General features: G+C 44.8%; 2 protein-coding genes across 3 annotated transcripts in view; one reads left to right on the plus strand and one right to left on the minus strand.

Annotated features, from left to right (window-relative positions):
- LOC135385921 (tetratricopeptide repeat protein 21B-like) overlaps positions 1 to 14,496 on the plus strand; it is a 32,517-nt gene extending 18,021 nt beyond the window's left edge. The window contains exons 20-37 of the mRNA XM_064615548.1: positions 799 to 909; positions 1,333 to 1,385; positions 1,480 to 1,568; positions 1,624 to 1,750; positions 2,905 to 2,970; positions 3,050 to 3,152; positions 4,919 to 5,029; positions 5,130 to 5,211; positions 5,272 to 5,422; positions 5,489 to 5,650; positions 7,504 to 7,564; positions 7,632 to 7,766; positions 7,831 to 7,944; positions 8,743 to 8,796; positions 8,855 to 8,911; positions 9,722 to 9,842; positions 9,916 to 9,983; positions 14,295 to 14,496. Of these exons, the coding sequence (XP_064471618.1) occupies positions 799 to 909; positions 1,333 to 1,385; positions 1,480 to 1,568; positions 1,624 to 1,750; positions 2,905 to 2,970; positions 3,050 to 3,152; positions 4,919 to 5,029; positions 5,130 to 5,211; positions 5,272 to 5,422; positions 5,489 to 5,650; positions 7,504 to 7,564; positions 7,632 to 7,766; positions 7,831 to 7,944; positions 8,743 to 8,796; positions 8,855 to 8,911; positions 9,722 to 9,842; positions 9,916 to 9,983; positions 14,295 to 14,372 (1,743 nt within the window). The 3' untranslated portion in view covers positions 14,373 to 14,496. The remainder of the gene's footprint in view (positions 1 to 798; positions 910 to 1,332; positions 1,386 to 1,479; positions 1,569 to 1,623; positions 1,751 to 2,904; positions 2,971 to 3,049; positions 3,153 to 4,918; positions 5,030 to 5,129; positions 5,212 to 5,271; positions 5,423 to 5,488; positions 5,651 to 7,503; positions 7,565 to 7,631; positions 7,767 to 7,830; positions 7,945 to 8,742; positions 8,797 to 8,854; positions 8,912 to 9,721; positions 9,843 to 9,915; positions 9,984 to 14,294) is intronic.
- LOC135385922 (FAST kinase domain-containing protein 2, mitochondrial-like) lies at positions 14,415 to 21,702 on the minus strand. 2 transcript variants are annotated; one of them, XM_064615550.1, is made up of 9 exons: positions 21,500 to 21,702; positions 21,143 to 21,375; positions 20,896 to 21,025; positions 20,297 to 20,699; positions 17,695 to 18,331; positions 15,979 to 16,218; positions 14,953 to 15,082; positions 14,726 to 14,840; positions 14,415 to 14,592 (listed from the first exon to the last, which is right to left on the minus strand). In XM_064615550.1, exons 2-9 carry the CDS (start codon positions 21,306 to 21,308, stop codon positions 14,479 to 14,481), a joined length of 1,935 nt encoding a protein of 644 aa, XP_064471620.1. In that variant the 5' UTR covers positions 21,309 to 21,375; positions 21,500 to 21,702; the 3' UTR covers positions 14,415 to 14,478. The 2 variants fall into 2 exon arrangements, with proteins under 2 accessions (XP_064471620.1, XP_064471619.1); XM_064615549.1 differs by having other exon boundaries at positions 21,143 to 21,702.
- Positions 21,703 to 24,436: the final 2,734 nt, after the last annotated feature.

The following is a 24,436-nucleotide window of genomic DNA, read 5'->3' on the forward strand; positions in this document are numbered from 1 at the left end:
AGCCCTTCAGCTTGTTCCTTTGGCCTCGTGCACGTAGATCGGTCTCATTGGATCGCTCTCAAATAAGGCACAACAATAACTACACGTGAGGTCGAGACAGGGAGGTACCCGGGTTCGAATCCCGGTACCGGCTGTGCCGTCTGGGTTTTCTCCTCAGACGCTGCCATATGTCGGCACAGCTCCCTTAGAAGTCGGCCCAGGACGCACATTCCCCCAGAGCATTAGTCGTGACGTTTGCCACCTCTGTGAGACAGACAACGGCGAGCTCCTTCAGCAATACGACGACCCCCACCACGTAACTTCTTTACCTCTGTGAGGCCGAACGGCGATCTCTTTCAGAAATACCACCACGTTACTTCATATTTTCCATCATAGCGTTGTGGCCCGTCTGCGAACGCCCTCGTATTGCTGCTTTCTGAGTGGACAGACACTTTGTCACGTGCTTTCCCCAATCCTTTATTTTTTTCCTGGGGTTTTCTCAGACGCTCTTTCAGCAGTGCCACCACCACCACCACCACTTTTCTTTCTCTCATGCGCAGAGACATACTGTCGTAGCGTATTCGCGGTGCCGGGTTTCTACACGCCTATCACTCCCTTTGCTGTATAACGTATAATGTACAGGTCCACACAGACGCAAATAACCGTCATTTACGCTTACCTCATCTGAGATACCTCGGGACGAAGTGTCGCAACCCGCATGCATACAAATATGAAGCATACCATAGAGCACTTACCACAAAGCATGTGGTATTAAGTAAATTGCCGCAGAAGATCAAGTAATAGTTTTCTACCTCATAGCCAGAGAAGGCTATCGATGCCTACGAGCAGGCACTTCGTAAAAATCCCAGGGACAGCATGGTTGCGCGCAAGATTGGACAAGCCCTTGTAAAGACGCATCAATTTGAGAGGGTAAGTGCCTGTGATACTTCATCTATTTAAAATTGTCGACTACACCACGACCTTGTCAAAATGTTTGGTGAGCCTGGAGAGGTATCTGATTACGAACAACTGAAGGTCTCTGAAGGTGCTCTATAACTACAACTCTACGCTTTCTACAATTTTACAGCTCTACAGCTTTCCAATAGATACTCGGCCGTAAAATCGACGTATAAATATTTAAAAACTAATGCTGTTTAATAAATTAATTGGGAACGACTACCTGAAGATCTTTGGAACAATATGTAGCTGATGGAAAGCTTACACGGAACACCCTGTATAGCTAGTCCTACTTGCAGATGATTCTCTTTAATTTCCTCGTAATACCGCTAGTTCTTGCGCACGTCTTGTAATGTAGAAGGGCGCATTTGCGGAACCATCCTATACTCTTTACAGGCCGTTACGTATTACAAGGCTGCCATCAAAACTGGAGGACAAAGCTTGCTGAGGTATCGCTTCTCATGCATCTTCACAATATCGAAGAAAAAAGAAAGAAAATAAATTGTATTCCGTTCGATTTCACGTCGTTGTATTTCCCCCTAGATATGACCTGGCAGAGCTGCTGGCCAAAATAAAACGCTTTACCGAAGCCGAAGAGGTTATAAACGCCGCTCTCGAAGTGCTCCAAAAGGGTACGCAAAAGACAACACACTCGAAAATAGTGTCATGGCATAAGTCTATTTCCAGAAGCAAACCTCGGGAATTTGGAGTGGGAATCGAAGTTTCAACTGCTGTTGGCAAAAGTGTATCAGAGCAATGCCAAAGACGAAGCGGCGTCGAAGGCGCTGCAGAAAGCCTTCGATACGCAAGCAAAGTAAGCCAGTGATAGCTATAGCACGTGCTGCTGTTGTCGGAAGTAGCACATACCTTCTCGTTCTTACTTTTGCTGTTTGGAAAGGCAGGCCCCTGCCTTTCCAAACAGCAAACAAACATTTTCAAACATATCATCCACGTTTGGAAATACGTCTAATTTGTGTAACCGAAGTGCGCCTATACCGTGTCTCCCTGCTGACACGGCATTATGCAGGGTGCACCAGAACAAAAGTGAACGGAAGCCGTAGTAGGATTCGCACTACACACACACACACAAAAAAAAAGGATTAGAGGAGCCACTCCGGAGCAAATCACTTGCTATTCCAGAAGCCAGTTTCTCGCATGTGTCTACGTCACTTGCCAACCACGGCGAATCGGCAAGGACGCGTGAGGCCAGAAAGACCTGGGGTGTCCATGGGAATATCTCGGACGAGCAGGCCCGCAGGTACGCGGAATATTCGTTACATCACGACAGACCGTAAAGACTAGTAACGTCCAAACATCTGTTGGACTTGAAGGCCGGGGAGAAGGCCCAGACAGGCGGTCGTGTTCACGTGTTCACATGGCGCGTCTTCTTCTGGTTGGGGTAGCGCCATCAAGCCAGCTCTCCCCCGGTGCTGCAGAGCATGCAGTAGCAGCCAAAAGGCGTCATTAGTGCGTCCAGCATATTTCGTGTTAGTGCTACACTATGGTCATCTCACCGTAGTTGTACAGGTCCCGACAACAGTTTACGGAACACTGGAGTGGTGTATATAGTCATCTGAGCGACACGGTGGCTGCAAACAGGAGCAGAGAGACTTACAAACAGGTAACCGGGTACTCGACGCACCTCTCAGTAAGTGTGTCCACTCCCGTTCGCCGCTAGGGTGTCGCTGAGGTCAAGAAATACGTCGCTCTGGTGTTCCGTAAACTTTTGTCGGGATCTGTACTACATCGTCCTGTCGGAAACTTTGTCGGTTATCGGGAAGGGGTGCGTTAGAGGTGCGTTAGGGGTGAGTAATCAGAACGTTGCAGTAGAGCGCTTCCACTGCGCAAACCGTTGCAAATTTCTTTGTCACCCTGCTTACAGAGCACAGTGTCAGAAAGGGACAGGGGAAAAGGTGTTTCTGTGGTCGAATTGACGGGTATATTCACAATGCAATTATTTCATTCCAGGGTTATGGCAAGAGTGCCATTGGAACAGCCAGACTCGCTTCCTCAACAGCAGCAGCTGGCTATCACGTAAGCTGCACACATAATAGTTTCGTTACAATTATTAGCACCATGCGGGTTCCTTAACAGCATTCCTCGCTCCACACAGCATCTGCAAAAGCATTGCCGAGCAAGCTGAACAGAAGCGGGATTACGCGCAAGCGATTCGCTATTACAAACAAGCTCTCAGCTACGACCACAACAGCGTTGAGGCGAGTTTAGGCTTTAAATAGCATTGTCTTATCAAGGAAAAACACCTACAAACAGATATCGTGCGCGGTAGCGAACAGTCCTTAATTGAATGTATGTGAACAGAGGGGGAAAGATAAAAAGACCAGAAGTCCATTCTGACTTGGAACTGACGCATAGGATAGTAGTAATGTTTTTGGTCAACTGAACGTTACATAAATAGTGAAGAGGGAGAGGGACGATTTGAGAATAAATTGGTACGGCTGCCGGTTGGAATGGATGCAGCGTGGTAGCCAGAAAATATATACGTATATATATATATATATAAGGGAAAAGAAAATTAGCAAGAGCTCTTTGGCTGCACGTATAGCATATGTTTGTAAGTTTGACTTACAAATATATATATATATATATTTGGGGGGGGGGGTTCTATGGGGCCTGCACATGGGGGAAGAGGTGTTTCCCTCTCCCAAACGCACTCACAAAGGTACGATTTCGGGGAGTTAGGAGTTCCCCTCCCATGGAAGGATGGGGGCGCGGACAATTGCTCACCGGACAGTTGCTCACCGGACAACTGCTCACCGGACAATTGCTCACCAAAAACTGCTGAGGCCGGACAATTGCTCACCGCCTCTTTCACCACACTTATATTGTGATTTTATTTCGCGTTTCTGGCGCTTGACTTTTTTATGTTAGCTGAACTTCTTTTTTTAGCTGTGTAAGTTGCTTCAAATGGATCTAGGAATCCACAAGTGAAGAGGGTGAGGCGAGAGGTCGTCCACTTGAAGGCACACCTGAATCATCTATGTCAGGACCTGCGTCCATGGGGCGTTCCTAGATGATTATTTCCCAGGGGGGGAGGGGCAGCAAAGTGCTTCCAGGGGGGCAAAGCTTGCAATCACGTCACCTCCTTCCCTGGAGACGGACGCTGCGGACTGTGCGGGTGTTCACAGGTTCATATTATGATGAGACTCGGAGAAAATAATCATGACCTATGAATAAAGAGTGCGCAATTTTACAAAGTGACCTTGTCCCCCTCTCGGTACGCTCATGCCTGCGTCACCAGGGTCTTCCAAGGCACGAGACGGGGAAGATTAAAATCACATCATCATTTAACCACTAAAATTAACGAATTTTCTATATCTGTCCAAGTCGGTTTAGCGAACGAAAGCCACATTTTAGCTCCCGTTAGGCTTAGTAGGGCGGAGACGACAGAACAGTACGGTGGTCAGTTTATTATTAGGTTTGTCCAATTTCAGTGTTTGCACCGCTATGTCCAGGTTAGTCTAAGTTCGCTGTTGGCAGTTTCCCGCGCGCAACTGTGCATTGTATAGCCAGATAACATTTATTTACAGTAGTTCGTTTTGAAATGAGGATTTCGATCACTTTATTTCGAGGTACACCCAAGTTCAACTAACAAATCAAAAGTCAAGTCTATGAGCACCATAAACGATAAATAAAATCACATCACATAAAACCGCGAAATAAAGTTACGTATAAGTGCGGTGAAAGAGGCGGTGAGCAACTGTCCGGTGAGCAACTGTCCGGTGAGCAATTGTCCGGTGAGCAATTGTCCTGGATCCGGAAGGATGGGATAGCTTTGAATGAAGAAAGAGTGGTAGAGCTGCTGCGGTCCTTGTTTAGGTACGTCCCCAACGTTGCTTGGGAACTTAATTTTGTTGGGAATAAGGCATTTACCGTACCGAATCACGCTGGAACTGCCATCGAAAATGTGCTCTCGAATGTATGCTTCGTATATGTATATAGCATCGTATTGACGTGTTCACAGACGCTGCTGTCTTTGGCAAAACTGGAAACGACTTCAAACAACTTGGAATCCGCCAAGCACTACTGTAATACTGTACTCAAACATGACAAGGACAATGACGGCGCAACACTGGTAGTATATCATGGAACAGTCATTTTAGTGCCACTAAAACGAAAGTGTAAAAGGAGTGCACATCTGAGCTTGGCTTTCTCTCTCTTTTTTCTCAATGGAGATGATGGCAGACCTTATGTTCAGGAAGACTGACCTTGAAGCCTCAATGTTTCACTTTCAACAGTTGCTCGAGCGGAAACCAAGTAAGCTCATGTACTCATCTAATTATATGTATTCCTTATACCTCATGCCCTGCGTATCAGATTATTTTCCTGCGTTGGCGAGGTTGATCGAAGCCATGAGAAGGCTTGGAAAGTTAAAGCAAGCAGAGCCCTTCCTCAAGAAGGCTGAAGCACATTCCCCGAGGTCGGGAAATAACGGTGGTTATTTCTACTGCAAAGGACTTCACGAATGGTCAGCCATGAGGTTTTTTTCATAACCTCTAACCACGCGGATTTTACACTGGCCTTGTCCATGCAGGTACACTGGTAATGTGGTTGGTGCAATGAAGAGTTTTAATCAAGCCCGCTTCGATCCTGACTGGGGCCTTATTTCGACCTACCATATGATTGAAATTTGCATCAATCCTGATAATGAGACATTGGGAGGGGAGACATTCACCAACGGAGACGTCGTCGGAGGGTACGTCGCTGAACGCCATCGTATGTTATGGAAACGTTGTTCCATCCGCCATCAGAACAGAGATTTACTAATACCGATACTACGGACTCGGACGCAGCGATGGCATAAACACAATATGCCGTAATAGCCTACACATACCAGGAGACCGTGTCACATTATATCCCCTGAGTAATGCCCAGGATAGGGGAGACTAGAGGGGACCGAGGCTGAGCTCGAGCGTGAGCACAGCGTCGCCATGTAGTGCAGGGGAGTCGGAAGGTGGGAGCAAAAGGGACGTCCGCCCCTCTTGAGCTGAGGCTGTGGGGGCTTTGCCCTCCCCTTCCATGCACAGAGATCGGACAGGGTGTCTCGTATTCTCTATTTCTATGCAGATTTTTACAGGATTTGCACGTTCACCTGAATAGGAACTTCGATTACTGCAGGTGTTCTTTAAGAGAGAAAAATTTCTTACTTGGCCCTTAGCGTATTCACTGTTAGCATCACTACTCCTCTGGCACGAAACACATTTGAAACCCAAATATGGCCATATCTGATTCACATAGAGAAAGACTGGCCATTGCCTAATCAACTGAACGCAGTAAGAGGAAGCTGTTTCAGCATATTTCAAGTGAGTCTGCACTGTGTGTAGCAAACAGCAACAACAACAATTTTATTTTAAGATGATGATTGGGGAGTTTCATCGCCAGGGGCGATACTCTACCCCATTGCTGGTGGTGATGTGGGGAATGAAATGTGTGTAGCACGTATATACCTTACTACGCATTGTTTCGTTTGCTTGTTTTTGTCAAACCTCGCTTTACGAACACCCTTCGTTTCTCAAAAAATCGTTCGTAAATCGAGGTATTCGTAAATCGAGGTCCGAGGAGTGCAGTGCACAAATACCTAAAAAAAAACACGGGAAATTTGAATTTGAATAAGTTTTATTTTTGAAAATACTGCGTAATTGTGCTTTGCACCATACTTTCTGCAGGGTCTATCCTGTTTAGAAGAGATGACAGAAGTCTGATACTTGACTCACCACCCGGTCCTCAAGGTACCGTATCGCGCGCGGATGAGACTGTTTCCAACGGCAAATATTACGCTTGTCACCGGCTGTCAGGACTGAACGCCTTCTCTTGGAACGGCAAGATGTTTCCATCTCGGAGACCTGGTCCAAACTCACAACCGTTCGGCTGTAAACGCCCGAATTATTCTTTCAGGAAATGGTGAATCATGTTGGCGAATGTTGGTGAATCACGTAGCGACGTTGGGACATTGTATGTTTGACCTTGGCAGCATGTACTGAGGAACTTTCATTATCCTCCGGTCCATTGGCCTGGTCCTCTGTACGTTTATAACGCCAGTTCGTATATCGAGGTCAGAATGGCTTGGCTACTTTGGGTCCGTTCCCTAATAATCCGTTCATAGTTCGGATATCCAGGGTTCGTAAAACGAGGTCAAAATACACGGAAAAAGTTTGGTTCCCTGTGGAGCCGTTCGTAAGCTGAGTGAATTCGTATATCGAGGGTTCATAAAACGAGGTCCGACTGTATATTTTGTCTACACGGAGCGTTCCTATAATGTATCAATCCTTCGGACTTCAGCTTGCCCCCACCTGTAGCGCGGGACTTCCGACCCCCCTGCCGTGGTGCTTCCCCTTCTTCTCCACTCTTTCTCATTATACTGTCCCCCTTACGCCTCAATCCGGAATGGCCCGAGGAGACCAATGGGAGGGCGGTCCGCATTATCGCACTTCTTGAGGAGTGGGAAGGCGGTTTCTTTCTCTCCTAAATGACGCAACTCGTGAATCCCGTTCCCGTTGTGTTGGTGTCGAGGTCTTTCATGATCATTTCCTGCCTTTATGATTATTTCAGGGATCACGGCAAGGTTGACCATCGAGAGGGATCTCTCCACACGGCAGAAAGACTACTAAACGTCTGTTGCACTTAAACCAGAAGAAAACGTCATAAGAAAAGTAACACCCCGCCTTAATTTACCGCAGGAACTGCGTCCCAAGGTTGCTGCTGACGTTGACTTCCACCTTATGAGTAACTTTGTGCTGCTGACAAAGAAGTCGAAGACTGATGCAGAAATAGCACTGAACGAATTCATACGCTTCACGTCTGACGAACGCAATGTAAGAAGTACTTTCACTATCAGTCTCTATAAGGACAGGAGACTTAGGAAGATGTTTAACGCAGAGGGATCATGTTGGCGCAATTCTCGGCATGGCTACTGCTCACATGATTCTGAAACAAACCCCAAGAGCGCGGAATCAGCTCAAAAGAGTCATGAAGGCCACGTGGAACTTTGGGGCAAGTGCTGTATTCACTTTTCACAGTATAATGCCACCAACTGAACAGTGATACTGTGTACCATGTAAATATATTTACTAGTTTTTAATCTCGACCTGCCACAAGGGCCCATGGTTATAGTACCCTAGCTTCTAAAGTAAAGAGGTTTGAGCAAAGGCAGAGAGTTTTCAATCTGTCAGAGGGGGCCGGGGCACAAAGCCCCCCCCCCTCCCCCTTCATACACAGAGGTCGGGCAGAGTGTCGGGAATTCCGTGTTGTGACGTTGTGAGGCAAATTTTTACAGGATTTTCATGATCACTCGCATGAAACACGCGATTCTTAGGATGTCCCTCGAAACGTTCATCTTGATGTGTCAGCTGGGTAGACTTCCCGGATGCCCCCCCCCCCCCTCCTGGGAAAGTTCCGAAAGGGGGGCTCAGCCCCCCCCCCCCCCCCCCCCCAGCTGGCAGATGACGCCACCCTGGGACATCATACTTCTCAAAACAAGAAATCAGTTTCGTGATACTTGCGCGTCACACAGGGAAACAATATTTTGAGCCTACAGTGTGAGACACCTGAATTGCAATGGCATAAATTGAGTACGATTCTGAAGACACGACACTTTGTCCGTAGTGGGACCTTAACTTTTTAGCACCACTAAACTGTCGCGCTTTATAGATTACCCTTACCTATGCATTTGTTCCTGTATCCCAGATGATGTCGTACTGATCGTATCATTATGGTTTCATCGTGTTTCTGGCTGGAAAACAAAAAATGCACAGCGCAATATAGACTAGTGCCTTCTTTTCCCCCCCACAGGATGCTGAATACCTCGAGAAGTGCTGGATTCTGCTTGCCGATATTTACATACAAGTATTCCATGCATTATGACTGTTATTCGAGATGACACTACATATTTTTAATTTTTCAGTCCGGAAAATACGATATCGCTACAGATCTTTTGAAGCGTGTTCTGCAGTACAATAAGGTACGCAAATTCACTAATGATGCTAGTGCTATAAGTGTACGATTTTCAGTGCGTGACACTGTTGTCAGCTCCGAGGACTTTTGAGGAATGTTTCAAATTCTGATTGCGCTTATAAAGAAGCTGGAAAATAGAAATTCAAATTTCATGGAAGCGTGGCTCGATTCATCAAGTATTATAATCTATTAGAAATAACTACTCCTTGCAGTTTCAGTGAAGTTTGCCACAGTGCAATTCAATCCATAAAAACGTCCTGAAAAATGAACTACGCGTGAAGCGCCAGAAGCTCGACACCGCAGACCACGCCCGCTGCTGTGACGCAAACGCACTGGCTCCGCCTATTCGATGGAGCCCCTAATTGAGCCGCATTTGCGTCACGTCTGTAATTTGTTTATTCGTATTAGCGCCGCGAAGCAACTGTGGCTGTCACGTCTGCAATGCAGAACTCGCTCATACTCGGGTGAGGCTCTCGAAAGGGTGGAAATATGTGGTCAAGCATTGAGTTTTGCACCACCCTCGCCAGTCTACAAACGAAGATTCTGTTTCATCTTTTCATCATTTTCATCTTTCATCGAAGATTCTGTGCCGCATGCCGGCTAACGCATGTCATGCGCGATACAGTTTCGCCAAGATAATTTTTCTCGTGTGGAAATGCATTATATTATACTGCCGCTTGTTCCGCCAGAACCAATGCCACAGGTTTGCACAGCTCCGAGGTTTTTATGAGTCTCCCATACCCGCACACGCAGGCATAATGTGTGGAGAAAGAATCATTGTGAGTGGAGATTCATTGTAATTTTGATTTCTCTGTAGTCATGTACAAAGGCATACGAGTATATGGGATACATTATGGAGAAAGAACAAAGCTACAGAGATGCAGCGCAGTACTATGAAAATGCTTGGAAACAAGGAAATCAAAATAACCCTGCAATTGGTAGGTTCATGCTCTTACCATACATCATATTTTTATAAAATCACGAGTGGCTGGTTGAAAATTTCCCTTCCAGGGTACAAGCTTGCCTTTAACTATCTCAAAGGGAAACGTTACACAGATGCAATCGATGTTTGCCATGTTGTAAGTATAGCAGCATTATACCTGTCTAAGTTCAAAAGTCAGAGAAACTCGGTACTTGAAAATATTTGGCTTACAGGTTCTCCCACGCATTAGCACAGGAACCACTAAATGAGACGGCAATTAACCCTTCTACAAGAATAATCCCTGTGCAAAATCTCTAGTCCAACCATCATACTGTGTTCATTCTAAGACCCATACATCAATCTTAGCTTTCCATTCAAAAGACTGCATATTAACTATAGTTTGCTGTGAAAGTACACCTCTCTGTATATAATAAGTAGGGGTGTGCGAATCCGAATATTTTAAGTCGAATCGAATATCAAATCGAATGGAGGAAAAAATTCCGAATACCGAATCGAATATCGAATATTCGTGCAAAATTTACAATATGCGACTTTCGCGCTAAAACTTTCCATTTTGTAGCCCATGGCTTTAGTGTAATTTTTCTGGCATTAACTGTCACAAGAGAGAAGTGCAATTCTTCTGCTAAAAGCCCCTACTCTTTAATTTTACATGAGACTGCTTCCTGCTTTTCACGTGAGCCCACACTTAGTACTGGAGTGGTTAGCTTCATTTCAAAATTTTATGTCAGGCAGTAGCATGTTATACGAATGGGGCTGTAATGGTTTCAGACAACCACAGGCCATTTGTGAAACAAACGAATTGGCATCCTGCCTCAGCTTTGCCATGAACACCCTTTAGTTTCTTTGCACTCGCCCTAGGAAGTTGCACTACAGAAATTTTAGACGTAAAGGACATCTTCAAGACACCCTTCTTGTTTGTGGGCTGTAGTCATTATTCAACAGTCTTAACTTTTTTAAAGGCAACCTCACAGACATCAAATCAAAGTCCCTCGTCGACACCGCTAAACTGCATGGGGGAGGGGCGCTACCCCTTCCACGAGCGATGTCTACAAAACTAACTTTGGATAACGTTATCTTAAACTAAACACTGTCCCGCCTGTGTTGGTCCTGCAGCAAGAGCAATTTTGTAAAGCAGGCTTCACCTCATGCACGGAACAATCAGGTGAAGCCCACTTTCAGGTTGTGTCGTTCATATTCGTGGAATCGACGAATATTCGAAAAATCGAATATTGGATATTCGATTCGAATTCGAGAACTCGAATATTCGGACACCCCTAATAATAAGGCATCCTTATATATATGGTGGTGCCGTGATGTTACATGTAAGGTTTGTCTGCCTATACTAGTATGGCGACACATTGCATGTGCAGCACGGTAGGACTGTGGATAATTTTCTACCACCTGGTGTTCTTCTGACGTGCGCCGGCAATCTTCGACACACAGTGCTGGAAGCAATGTCTACCTACCCCACATTGCTGCCGTCCTAGACCAGCTTCGAACCCGCGATCCTGAGCTCAGCAAACCAACACGTTACCGACTGAGCTACCGAGGAGGGCTGTACCATATTGCAGAAGCGAAAACGCACGTTTACAAAGTATTACAGCAGGATAGTTCCATAGATGGCATATGGTCGATGCAGCCTTTTCGCAATTTGTGTTGTGACGATAATGCTGCCAATAAGGACTTTTGTCTTACCACCTCATCATGTACAGACATGAGTGGTCTACAGATGTGAACAGATGGAGGGAGTGGTACAAAGGAGTGGGAAACAGAGGGTGTCTGCCTGGAACCAGGTTCAAGCGGGTGCTGTGCTGACATTTGTTTCTAAAGCCTCTTGGAAAACACAGGCAACGAAGTCAGTAGTAGTAGGAGGAGGACTCAACTCCACATTAACTCCCTGTTGCAGGATATCTATGTAACATAATAAAACAGCAGAACTACACAGTACACAAGTACAGCGAAAAGCGTATGCAGCTAAATGTTGAGAATTATTTTCTCAGCTTGGACATGAGTATTCGTAAGCAGTTGGTCAAAAGTTGCCAAAGGGGAGGGTACAAGGAGCTAAAATATGTGGCTATACTTTCATCGACCAGAATAGAACACCAGAATACTGTGTAGCAGCAGCGTCATAATCATCACCAGCACCGCCATCGGTTACGCGCAGCACTGCGCGTGACCCGAGCTTTCGTTTTCGGTTCATCGCCATTAACCGTCATTAAACCCATCAACCTCAGTAGAGCCTGGTCGCCTCATTTCTCGCTCTACAACTGCATGAACGTCAAAGCGTATCTGATCTAGGGTGGCTTGTGTACTCCACCACAGTTACGTGGAAGCCTTCAATAGGTGGACCTACAATAGGCTGGAGAGGCAACATTTGAGAAACACACAAATGTCTTTGTACTGGAACATTTTGTTAATTTGTCCAAGCGATGTGCACTGAGAGGTAGCAGGAACCTCTCTGTAGGGTGGGGTCTATTCTGCTCTTCGCTATAGTTCACCACACAGTGAGCACCAGTGGTGTGCTACATTTTCTAGACCTGAGATTTTGAAGGATGGTAGTGGGAAGTAGAAAGACTGCCTCGCGATTTCAGAGAGTGAACACTGGTGTTAACACCATTCTGTGCAGTAGTTCAAAAGTCATAAAGTTAACAGGTTTTGCTGGCTAGCTAAAACTAATTAAAGACACAGAAGGCTTCAGGAGAGGAATTTTCAGGGGCATCGGAAGTCTCTCACGGCTGGGGGGGGCGAGCCCTAACCTAACCCAGAAGAGCCATCGATATGCTTATTAGAAATGACTTGTCCATGCAATATGATGACTGTGGAGGTCATAACGCATATGGGAAGGCCACCTCGCATTCTTGATTACCTTGAGGCGAAAAAGAGACTGGTGTTTGAGCAGCACAAACTGAAATATTAGTTTATTATTTCAATAAGTGCGATAAGACAAACTGAAGTAAGCGAGCGGTAGCGTGTTCCTTTGTTTATTTTGCTCTCGTCAAAAGCTCAGTGGTTTCGTATGTAAAGGGTGTCATTATCGTTGTACTAAAAAGGCTCTGCGGTATGTTTGGCAATGACTCAGGCAAACATAGCAGATATGCTACACGAGTCATCAAGCACACCCAGCGAACTGCTTAAAGACTCCTCGCCACAGGATAAGAGTTTGCTGTTCTAATGTTTCCCTGCGTTGATCAAAAACAAGTTGATGTCCTTTCCTGAAGCCAAATCTGCGTTTTCCTGCATCATCGAAGCAAGGCTACTGAGTGTCGTGTCGTTACTCTTTGCGCAGCAGGACCCCACATACAGGATCATATAGGGTAATTGGGCGGATAGTGCCTATTCGGGTGTTCGTTTTCACTCTGCGCAGTAACAGAGCTGAAAGCGAGTCTGTAGCGGACAATAAGTACAGATGAAAAATGGGGTGGCGGGACCCTCAGACTAAAAGTTCAGGAGGGGGGCAAAAACCCCCTCTGCCCCCACCTTTCCAATGGCCCTGGGAATTTTTACACTAATTTTGAAGACTTCGCTAGTCAAAAAAGAAGCATATGATCCATCTTTAACGGTTCTTCCTTATTGAGATGGGTCACTGAAGGACTAAAAGAGATGTCAAGAAAAAAAGGAGCATACGGGTCGCCCCCACTTGAACCCTAGGCAGGGGTCCTCTACCTATAGTCATTTCCCACACTCTTCAAGAATGCATTTTTAAGGTTGGAAGAATAACGCATGCAAAAATGAGCAAATGACTCTGGTTAAGTCTCAGTGAGATTCATTTAGATTATGTACACACGGCAACCAACAAATACTGTTAGCTACCACCAGAAGTCAGTGCAAAGAAACTGCAGTGATATAATTTTCCATTTGATAAGACATTTTTTTTTTTCCTGTTGCCAGTAGTACCACATTTGTTGCATATTTCCTTGTAGCATAATACTTTCAGGGTTTTATTATCTTTTCTTCATTGCTGTAAATATTGTTATTGCTGCTTATCTTGCACTGTACTTATCTGCTGTTGGTGAAATGCAGTTTGCTTGTTAGCACTCTACTACTCTCTTTACTATATATTTCCTTTCTAACCATCACTATTAAATACATAATATAGAAAGAAGAATATACATAATATGTAGTAGGTATGTATTACCTGATTTGCTGTCACATACAAATGAAATTATCAGGTACTTCTACAGCTCATGTGTGGTAGTGTACAGTACGGCTGTGCACTTCTTTGTATGCTGGCTTACCACCAATGCTGCTTATACACTAAAATTTTGGAGGTAACTCCTACATTCGGTAGTGTTAGATGCCCCGAACTATTAAGCCTTGTTCACTTGGAATGCATAAAGATAACATAGTTTGCCTCTTTGGAAATCCATGTGTGATTCCCCATTCATCATCTTGAAATAAAGTTGTTGTTGTTGTCATGTGCGAATAATGCATCATTAATTTTTTGCAGGTCCTGACAAAATACCCCAATTACCCAAAGATTCGTAAGGATATCCTCGACAAAGCTCGTTCCAACCTGAGAACTTAGGAATATCCAGCGTTTGTATGATGACTATGCATTCTATTTACGTATGATTTACTATACATTTTACTTGCCTCTCTATGTTTTCACATGGAAACCAAATGACTAAATGTTACAGTTGCACTGCTTGGTACAATGTGGTGTCACTTATTGCTGACTTCATTTCTCGCATGAGGAACGGAATTTTCTCATGGTCCAGTAATGCTTTCCATTGTTCAACATTCACCTGAAACAACAGAAACACACACATAGTCATCTTCTGAGAAATGCCAGCTGAGGGAATCAGTTGGCCCACAAATGAAAAATGTACAGAATGGACTGGTAAATGAACAGAGGGATTCTGTTTACATGCCACATACCAGCATGGGAAAGTATCCAAGCAATGACAGACGATGCAGTCGTGTAGCTACGTGACCTTTCAGAATCGTGCTATCTCTCCAGAAGGAATTGACATCAGCAGTGATGACTGTAAGCCTGTTTCAACAAGATAAGCACTTTAGAGAATCATGACAGGGAATTACTACACGTGACAACCACTTTATACTATCCCACAATAGAAAATGTAGCTGAAATACATGAAGCTTACACTTTTGAGTCCTCTGGTGTAACCAAGTCTTCAATGAAAGAAAAACCTGTCATGTCCATTTTGCCTTCTTCCATGGGGCAATTGTTTATGGCAACTGGATACTCTCCTTTTCGCAAAACAACAACGAAATCTGGATAAAGAATAATCACTGTTACAAATTCTGGGCAGTTATAATTTTATTACTCTGAGTGGAAAAGAGACATGGAGATGGAGTAATGCGACCAATTTGTTAGCAACATGTTTCTGCACAGGGAACTGAATACTGTAAAAGTCGTTGATTTCGCGTGGAACATATTTTCGCATTTTGGTGGAGGTCTTAGTTGAGAAACAATTCACGAGCACAGAAATTCGTGAAAAACACAGGCTCGTGTTTCTCGGTGATCTCAGAGATCAGCCCATTGAAGTACAAGACCTTTGTGATTACAATGCAATCCCTCGCCGAGAAAATCTCCTGCTTAGTCATCGACGAGGCTAGCGAAAGGGAGCGCCGTGCCAGGTAGAATGTCAGGCAGGCTGTTTCAGGCGACCGTATCTAGGTAACCGGAAGAACCCGACGTACCTAGTCTTGTACAAAGAAGAAGCTCTGTTGCATTCGGAATTTCACATCCTGGTGTTGTTGCATCAGTTTACATTACCGCGATGTTCATATTCCGAGTCAGCTTATTTATAGTAAACAATGCATCTACTTCACGGGTACTTAAATTTGCGAATTTTTTGCGCTCGCGAAAAATCGTTCTGTGCAAAAAAAAATCACTTTTACAGTCTCTATTTAGTTGCATTCTGATGTTTTACTCTCATATTACTTCGTTTTCTGTCTATGCTGCATGAGACATTTCGGTTCAAATAAGCAGTGTTGGACCTCTGTGCACGACTCAGATGGAATGACAATCTTGCATGAGGCTACAAAAAATGAGCTTTGCAAAATATTCAATAAGGAGAGGAAACAATACACTGCTGTTGCACAAGGTCTCTGCACAATGAAGCTATCAAGATACAGGAGACATAAAAAATGTGAAAGTGACAAACCAATAAAGTAGCCATGCTTTGTCCACAGCCCTGGCTTTAGAAACTGGGAGCCTCCAATTCCATGTTCAAGGCTCCTTTTCAGAGGCAGGAAAATTTTTGACTCTGACGCCAACAGTTTCATTGCTTCCATTCTGACATTATCCGGCAAGCATTTTCCTTCATAACTCTTCAGTTCAATCGAGACTCCTTGTTCCAGTTGCAACAGGTACTTCAACAAATCTGCCTTGTGCCTCTGCGGTACTGCAAAGCAAAAAGTGTTAGGCTGCAACTGAAATACATCATTAGTATCATCCATGGTTCCCACTGAATTTTGGAACCAAAATTCAAGGGCTTTTTGAGGACCTTTTGAGGTTCAGACATCATTTTGTCTAGGATGTAAAACACAGTTTATGACCAGGGCTTCAATATTTTGCAGAAATACGAGGGGTGTTCAACTCAAACCGGGACTTTCTGTCTCCTGAGTGTACAAATGGCTCGCGCTACTTCTTTTTCGTGATTTTCACACGTGACAGGCCTCCCCGTTCACCACGTGGTGGTCCAAAGTTTGTGCAAAACAGAAGACAGTGCTGGACAAGATGGCCAACAACGAGGTGAGCGCGCACATCGAACAGCGAATAGTCATGAAGTTTCTCGTGAATGAAGGTGTAAAGTCATCTGAAATTCACAGAAGACTTCAGGCTCAGTATGGCCACGATACACTTAGCCATAGCAAAGCGTTCGAGTGGTGCAAACGGTTCCGAGACGGCCGTACATCAGTGCAGGACGATCCTGGCCGGGACGGCTCAGAGCCCAGTGTCAGAGTTCCTGAGAACATCCAACTTGTGGACCGCCCGATCCTCAAGAACCGACGGATAACATGTCTCGAAGTGGCTCGAAAGACGAACCTTTCTGTGGGAACGTTGAGCACTATCATTCATGAACACATCCAGTTTCGGAAAGCCGGGCCTCATCACCAAAGGAGTCCTCCTCCTACAGGACAATGCACGCCCGCATACCGCACATCTCACGACACGCACCTTACAGGAACTTGGCTGAGAGTTGCTGCCACATCCCCCCTACAGTCAGACCTCGCCCCCAGCCATTTCCATCTCTTCGGTCCACTGAAGGCGTTCCTTGGGAGCTACCACTTCTGCTGCGACGACGAGGTCAAGAATACGGTCCGATCATGGCTGCTACGCGCCTGTAAGAATTTCTACGCTGCTGGCATCCAAGCCCTCGTGAAACGCTGGGACAAGTGCATTAGTGCAGCTGGAGATTACGTTGAAAAATAAAACTAATTTCTCACCTCTAAGTTCATTTTACTTTTGCGAAAAATGAAAAGTCCCGGTTTGACTTGTATTTATAAGCTACAGGTATCACATGAGAGAATACATGGGGTCTGCGCAATATCAGTTCACAGATGCAAGTGACTACTGAATTTTAAAGATCATAGTACAGAAAGAAAAATTTATCAACAGAATAAAGGGTGTCATTCATTCCTATTGCAATAAAGAGTGCTAACTCCAGTGGTTTCAAAGCTACAGTTCTGACTCCAGAAAAGCATAATTTGTACGAGCTGTTCCATGAGAACAAGAAAAAGATGCAAAATCAAGGGTTGTCAAGTACTGTTAAAAATTTCAGGGTTTTCCAGACCTTAAAAATGGCATTTTCAAATTGCAGGGTATTCGAGGGTTTCAAGGACCAGTGGGAACAGTTCATCCCTGTTCAGTCCCCTACCTTTAAACTTTGATGCCGTTATAAACTCTTCCGCAAATGCTGCATCGAATATCTCTTTTGGAAAGCACTGTAACGATGTCAAGCCAACAGCTGCCTTCACAAAATGATGAGGTGCACCAAGCTTCAACAACTCAAACTTCTCTCTACAGTTTGCTAACACGTGCGCTGCTTCTTTAAACAGCTGATTTCTCTTGGGAACTGCAGCAATAGCATCTGTCATCGCTAGCACCGACACTCGCGTGTCATCTTGCATGCTCTGTGGATCCTTCAGTATTCGTTCTGCAACCATTTCACTCAGCTCCGGATTCATGTGTTCACACCTGACACAGCTTTCCAGCAGCAAGGACAACTCCCACAGCTCCCATGTTTCTGCCAAGCACCTCTTGACAATGGCTTTCATCACACCTTTCATGTAAAAGCCTCTACGAAATGCTGTGAGGTATGCACGGATGGCTTTCGGTGGAAACTTTTGCACATTAGCAGCAACAGTCAGCTGCGCCATGTCCATCACCTCCTTGACTCCAGGAATAGAAAGATGGAGAAATGCCTTGCTGCTGGATGCAAGGCAGAGAAGAAGTGTGCTTGCTTGTTCAGCATTCAAGCTTTGCATGTGTGACAGAAGAGTGACTGCCAATTTCTGAAAGAAAAAAAAAAAAGGAAGCAGAAATCAGAGGAGAGAAACGATGTAAAATGTGTGACGACAGTTGACTTAGCTTAGCTTCCTCACCTATGTAAGGCAATAAGCTAGTGAAGTGTTGAATCATGGTTTGCAGAGATACTTTCAAGTTATAAACAAAATTGTGCTGAGTGATTTGCATACCACTAAAAACTTTTGGTATGAGCCACAACAATATGAAGTTATGCTAATTCACCAATAGTACTTGGTCGTAATCACGGGGCGACTACAATCATGAGCAATGTTACAGTGGATTATGGATAATCCATAATAATAATATTTGTGGATTATGGGCGTTTTATGCACGCCAAGACCTCAGCATGTGGCACCCCGTAATTAACGCCTGCAATGAGGACTTCATTAAGCGACTTGTACCATGCTACCAAGTTGATATGAGTATAAGAAAATAGAAGAGAGCAAGCGAGAGGAACTATATTTAAAATTCTGACAGCCAGTATTTGCAATCTTCTTCTTCCATATTTGCATGCTCTTGAACTTACAGGACACATGAGCTCCGGTAGGATTTCATAAATCGATAATTCAGGTTCACATTCACTTTGACATTGTAGAATTTCAGAGTGCACATACAAGTAGGCAAACAAGTGTTATAAACACAGAACAGTAAGAATACTTGTCACAATGGTTGATATCACATTCATTTCCGGGTGGATATCATATAAGCAACATCTACAGGGGTGTGGAAAGTCGAGGCAAGTGGGCTGTTGCCCCTTCATCCAGGCTGTGGGGGCTTCACCCCCCCACCCCCTTCCTTTTATGCACGGGGACCAGGTAAGGTGTCTGGTATTTTTAGAGACAGATGTTTACAGAACTGGCATGCTCACTTGTGTGAACTTTGCTTACTGCAGGTAACAGTCAACAAGTCATTCTACACATTCTATTACACCATCATTCTGTACACAGAAAGTTCCTAGTGTATCATTATTTCAAACTTTGGCTTTCCCCCTCTGTGGCAATGGGCTTCCAACACCCCTGAACTATAAATTTAATAAAAAGCAGGAAAATGGAAAACCTGACTGTGTAAGTAAGCGAAAACACCCATTAGTTAAGTTTAGTTACCTAAGAGCAGCAGATCCAACATGTGATCATGGTCCTGTGCAATGGTTGTGCACTTTGAATATAATACTAATTACTTCCATCTTTGAGTGCTTTTAGCTATTATTCCTCTGTAGCAACTGATAGCGACATGGGCGGGGTATGGGCAGGGATTTTCCCAGAACCCGCGAATGTTCTCAAAACATTTTTTGACGTGAATATATTTTATGTGGGTACACATGGCAGTAGCCAGCCGATATGCGTATTACACCACCCCTGAAGAATTCCAATCCTTGCATGTGAGCCAGAGGCATAGCCAGAAAAAAATTTGGGAGAGGTTCTATGGGGACTTCACACTGGAGAGGAGGATTTCCCCTCGTTTCCCTCTTCCAAATGCACTACGAAAAGTACCATTTCGGAGGGGAAGGGTTACAAACACCAAGAACCCCCCCTTCTGGCTACGCCAGTGACATGAGCATTGCAAGACCACGGCAAGTGAAAAGATCCGTTATAAAGGTGTGCAGCGTCACAAATTACAGTGCAAGTGCTACTCTAAACCCTATTTGCCGTGCTGACCAGTGACAGCATTTGAAAATTGGTGAACAAGTTCCCACTTTACTACAGCCACAAAGAATGCCTTGTGGGGGTTTGTCTTGTCATGCACAAGGTAGGCACAAGAGACTATGTAGGCATCCTAACTTTAGACCTCCTTTTGGAAAGGAAAACAGAAGAAAAATAAACTACATAAAGAAATAGTTTGTCAATTTTCTACATCCATTTCATGTTAGCCACCAAACCCTAAACATAAGTAGCAGAAGATGTCAGAACAAAACAGTCAGGATGTTCCAAGACTAAACTGTGTCATACACGTACCTCAATTAGTGCGACATCTACGCTCTTCCGAACAGCAAATGCAAAGCACTGACAAACATCATCAGCATTGCTGAAGTCAAGCTGTATGGGTGCCTGAGTCTGAAACACCAGTGGTATTGCCATCATCAGTGCTTCTGTGAGAGAAGACCTTGCTTTCTGGCTTGAAAGCACGTGGTCCAAAAATATTAGGTCCTGCAGTGAAAATGAATTGATGCTATGCCTGAGCATTTGGCAGATTGCCTGCACAAGCAGTGTGTTAGCTGGAATTCCAAGCCTGGTGGTAATCTTCAAGAGCGTGAGCACATCTTCTGTGCTATAGAATCTCATTCGCTTCAGTGCCCTGTTACACAGTTCTCTGAAACTTGAATGGCTCATCACTTGTCCCATGTCCTCCGAATTTTGTCTGGAACGTGAAAAGGAAGGATGTTCCAAATGGTAGCGGCTCTACATTTTGCATGCATTTGTGAACACCACTGTAGACTCTTGGGAATGGTTTTAAATCCAGGAGCTCCTGGAGGTGCATTAAAATGGTAGGACAACCTTTCATGCAAGACTTTGACTACTTTGCAAGTCATTGACTATTTTTCTTTCTTTCTTACGTCAAGACATCATAAAGAGAGTTGAATGCTGTAAGAATCTGGCTGTTGTTCATGACAGCGTGATGCTGGGCTATAATGTCAAACACTTTGTCCGTAGTCTTTGCTTTCTGCAATTCTTCACTAAGGATATCTGAAAAGTCAAGAATACTTGAACGAAACGATAGCCAGGAAGGCAATGAACAGCACTGATATTATTCGCACAAAAACATCAACAAGGAGTTAGAAAAGTTATTGTATGAGCTCCAACCTGCATCCTTTTCTCGAACAGAGAGTGATCCTAGCCTTGACAGCGATGAAATGTCACCGTGATGATTTGACATGCAGACGATGGGCTGCCAGTTTTTTAACCTTGGAGTGTTCATGTTCAACAGATGCCGGCAAACGGCATGTACTGCTCGCTTCGTGAACATCATTCAAGCGAGAAGAAATCGGGCAAGCAACAAAGGAGAATCGTCTTTAACTTTGAAATGTCTCGATTCCCTACAATAGAACCCGCAGAGGAACGGACGTTCAATTAACCTTCGAATTTCAGGGGGAAAAAGTAGCAGTACGGAAAAACAAACGGTAGAGCATAACGCCGGTAGTACAGTGCACAGGTTCTCACACAAGACGTTGAGGCCGCAGTGAAGCCGTCTAATTTGGTGGGATCTGCTGTGTCCTAGCAAACAAGCTGGGGGATCGCTTGACTAATAGACTAATAAAGAAATAACTAAAAAGATCCCGGAGCGGTGGGAACCAATGCAGGGAAGTGCACAGTACGCATGGCAACGCTGGCAACATGCGGTCAAATATGGATAAGGCTGGATAAGGCTACAGATACCGACATCGACAGAGAGAGAACTTTGGAGCCAATAAAAGCCAAATTTATGGCACAGTGTACGTAGACTGTAGCTCATGAAAGTACCCAAAGGCAGCTCTGTATATAAACAGAAACTTGTAATACGTACAAGTGCAACAACAAGTGGGAACAAGTGCAATCGAAGACAGACGTAGACCGGACAAGGACCTTGGTGTTCCAAAATATCTCCCTTTTGCTAATCTTCCTGTTTGAATAGTTCTTTGTGCTAAATAGAGGGAAAATATGACGCCACGCTTACAACTGGAACGGTGAAACCAGAAGGAGCAAGTCCATCATTACTAGTATGGTGATGGTGATTTGATAAACAGAGAATATATATATATATATATATATATATATATATACATATAATAAAAAATAGGGATGTGACTCTGGTCACTGGTCTGACTACATTTCGGGAACATGGACAAAGTACTAAACCGTTGTGAAGTCCGCGAGGAGGATACTCAGAATCAAATTCGAACGGTTTTAATTCATCTAGTTTTAATGATAACCTTTCGTGCAGATTAAAGCATTAAACTTTATTCTGACTACGTTTCGCTACGCTAATTTTAGGAGTTGCTAAAGTATCCTGCATGCCCTTCGCCGCTGCTGGGGTAAACCCAAAATGAAGGCTTGTAAATCAGCTTGTGTAGAAGTAAAATTCTATCCTGCACAATGCAGTTTTTCGTCCCAATAGCCCACGTATCTTGGTCGGGTGCTTTTCTTGGGCGAGAAAGTTGGCCGTTGTATAAAACATGTCAATGATTTACTCGAGTCGCCAGACTTGTTTCACCAAAATAACAAAATGAAGTTCGCTACAGTTTGGACAATTACGAGTAAAGACAAATTTTAAGAAATTTTAATTACGAGACCTCTTTCTGTATATTCTCGCCAAATCCTGATTGCATAACTTGGTACAGCTGGATCGCAGTTCAGTGCCGTATGACTTCGGTTACCTCGAAAGGTTGCTCTTCAGAAAGTGCAAGGCTGCCCGAACCAGTCACTGCTCATGACGGCGTCCGCAGTAGAGGAGGATGTCGATTCATACGTACGCTCTTGAGGAAGCACGTCATCCAAATATACGCAACAGGGGCCACGTGCAGTGGTTTATTCAGAATCCCAAGCACGGGGGAGTTCGATCCCAGCCGAGGACGGTATCAACGTGGGGGAGGTAAACATTGCTTCCAGCACCGTGTGTCTGAGATTTCCGGCGCACGTCAAAAGAACCCCAGGTGGTCCATATTAGCCGCAGTTCTACCCTGCAGCACGCGCAACATGTCGCCACACTCTGCAGACAAACCTTACGTGTAACATCACGGCCCCATTATTTGGGGGGAGGGGGTCATTATTGCGGTACGTCATAACAGCTCAACGTATCATTATACCGACATGTCATTATGGCTGAAATAGCACCCCTATTTGTGTGTGTGTGTGTGTGCACAGATAAAAAAAGTTAGGAGGGTGTCGCCAAACATTTGGTGCGGGGGAGGATGTAGGGGTGTGTGGATAAATAACTGGCCACGTGTCAGGAACACTCAACCGAAGCAGGTGGAACTGCATTTGACGAATTCCAGTGGTCGTTGTAGTGCAGAAAATCTTACGCAGGCTCGAGTGTGCATGTTACACGTGTCGATTCAGTGCTCGCGTTTCATTGGCCGTTCACTTTTCGTTCGTTTCTAACTGAACGAACACCGGCACACGCTGCAGAAAAACGACCGGCGGCATTCAGCAATAGTCAGCACTACTGCCTCTGAAGGGATACTGTAGGGCGGCGGCGCAGCCAGGGGGAAGGGTGGGTTTTGGGGGTTCAACACCCCAAATCGTAGTACATGCACTTGGGAGAGGGAAGCGGGGGTAATATTCTCCTTCCCCACGAAAAGTCCCCATAGAACCCCTACGGAAATATTTTTCTGGCTACGGCACTGTCGTGTACGGTCATTTCGTCGTGGTGGACGATTGCAACTGACGGCGTGGTGTGCCATAGATAATGCGTGCAGCACTTCACCGGCAGCATGGTATCGCACGCATTGGATGCTTTGGGAATACACGCTCGTATACTATTTGCTCACGACATCGTGGGACGAAGGGGTAGAAGTACCGCCCTCTTAGAAATCCTCTTCATAGACCCATCCACAGTTCCTGGCGACCAGGCAACAGAAACTATGGAAAATTCGAGATGGATGAAGAGAACGGAATGGGAAGGAGAACAGCAACCTCCACAATTCCAGAGCGTCTGCACGGGCCTAAAAGTCACTGGAACATCGAAGTCACTTCGTTCCAGTGACCCTACAGAAGCCATCTCAACAGTCGCTTTTCCGGATTATCTACGCATAAATAGGCGATCATGTTTTGAAGTTAATCAACTTTGTAACTTATTTGGGAACTTTTGCATTTTCCCCCAGAAAACTGCTAGAGGCATTCTATTGGAGGACAGCGGTTAACGCCGGTGTTGCGCACTTCGGAGGCGACCTACGCTTTGTTGCAGGGAAAGTGGAACAAGGCAGATTGAAGCTTACACGCTAGTCATGACCAAAAAGTGAAAACTGAACTAAATGAATGAGCACGGAGCACCAATAAAACACTCAACTGCTATTTCGTCCTCTTTTAGTTATTTCAGGTTTCCTCGCAGGAGGGTGTAAAATCGCCCGAGTTAAATAGCAGGTTATAGTGCATGCAATGGTATTCGCAATTAAATAAGCA

The sequence above is a fragment of the Ornithodoros turicata genome, chromosome 2 (assembly GCF_037126465.1).
Source record: "Ornithodoros turicata isolate Travis chromosome 2, ASM3712646v1, whole genome shotgun sequence".
NCBI lineage: Eukaryota > Metazoa > Arthropoda > Arachnida > Ixodida > Argasidae > Ornithodoros > Ornithodoros turicata.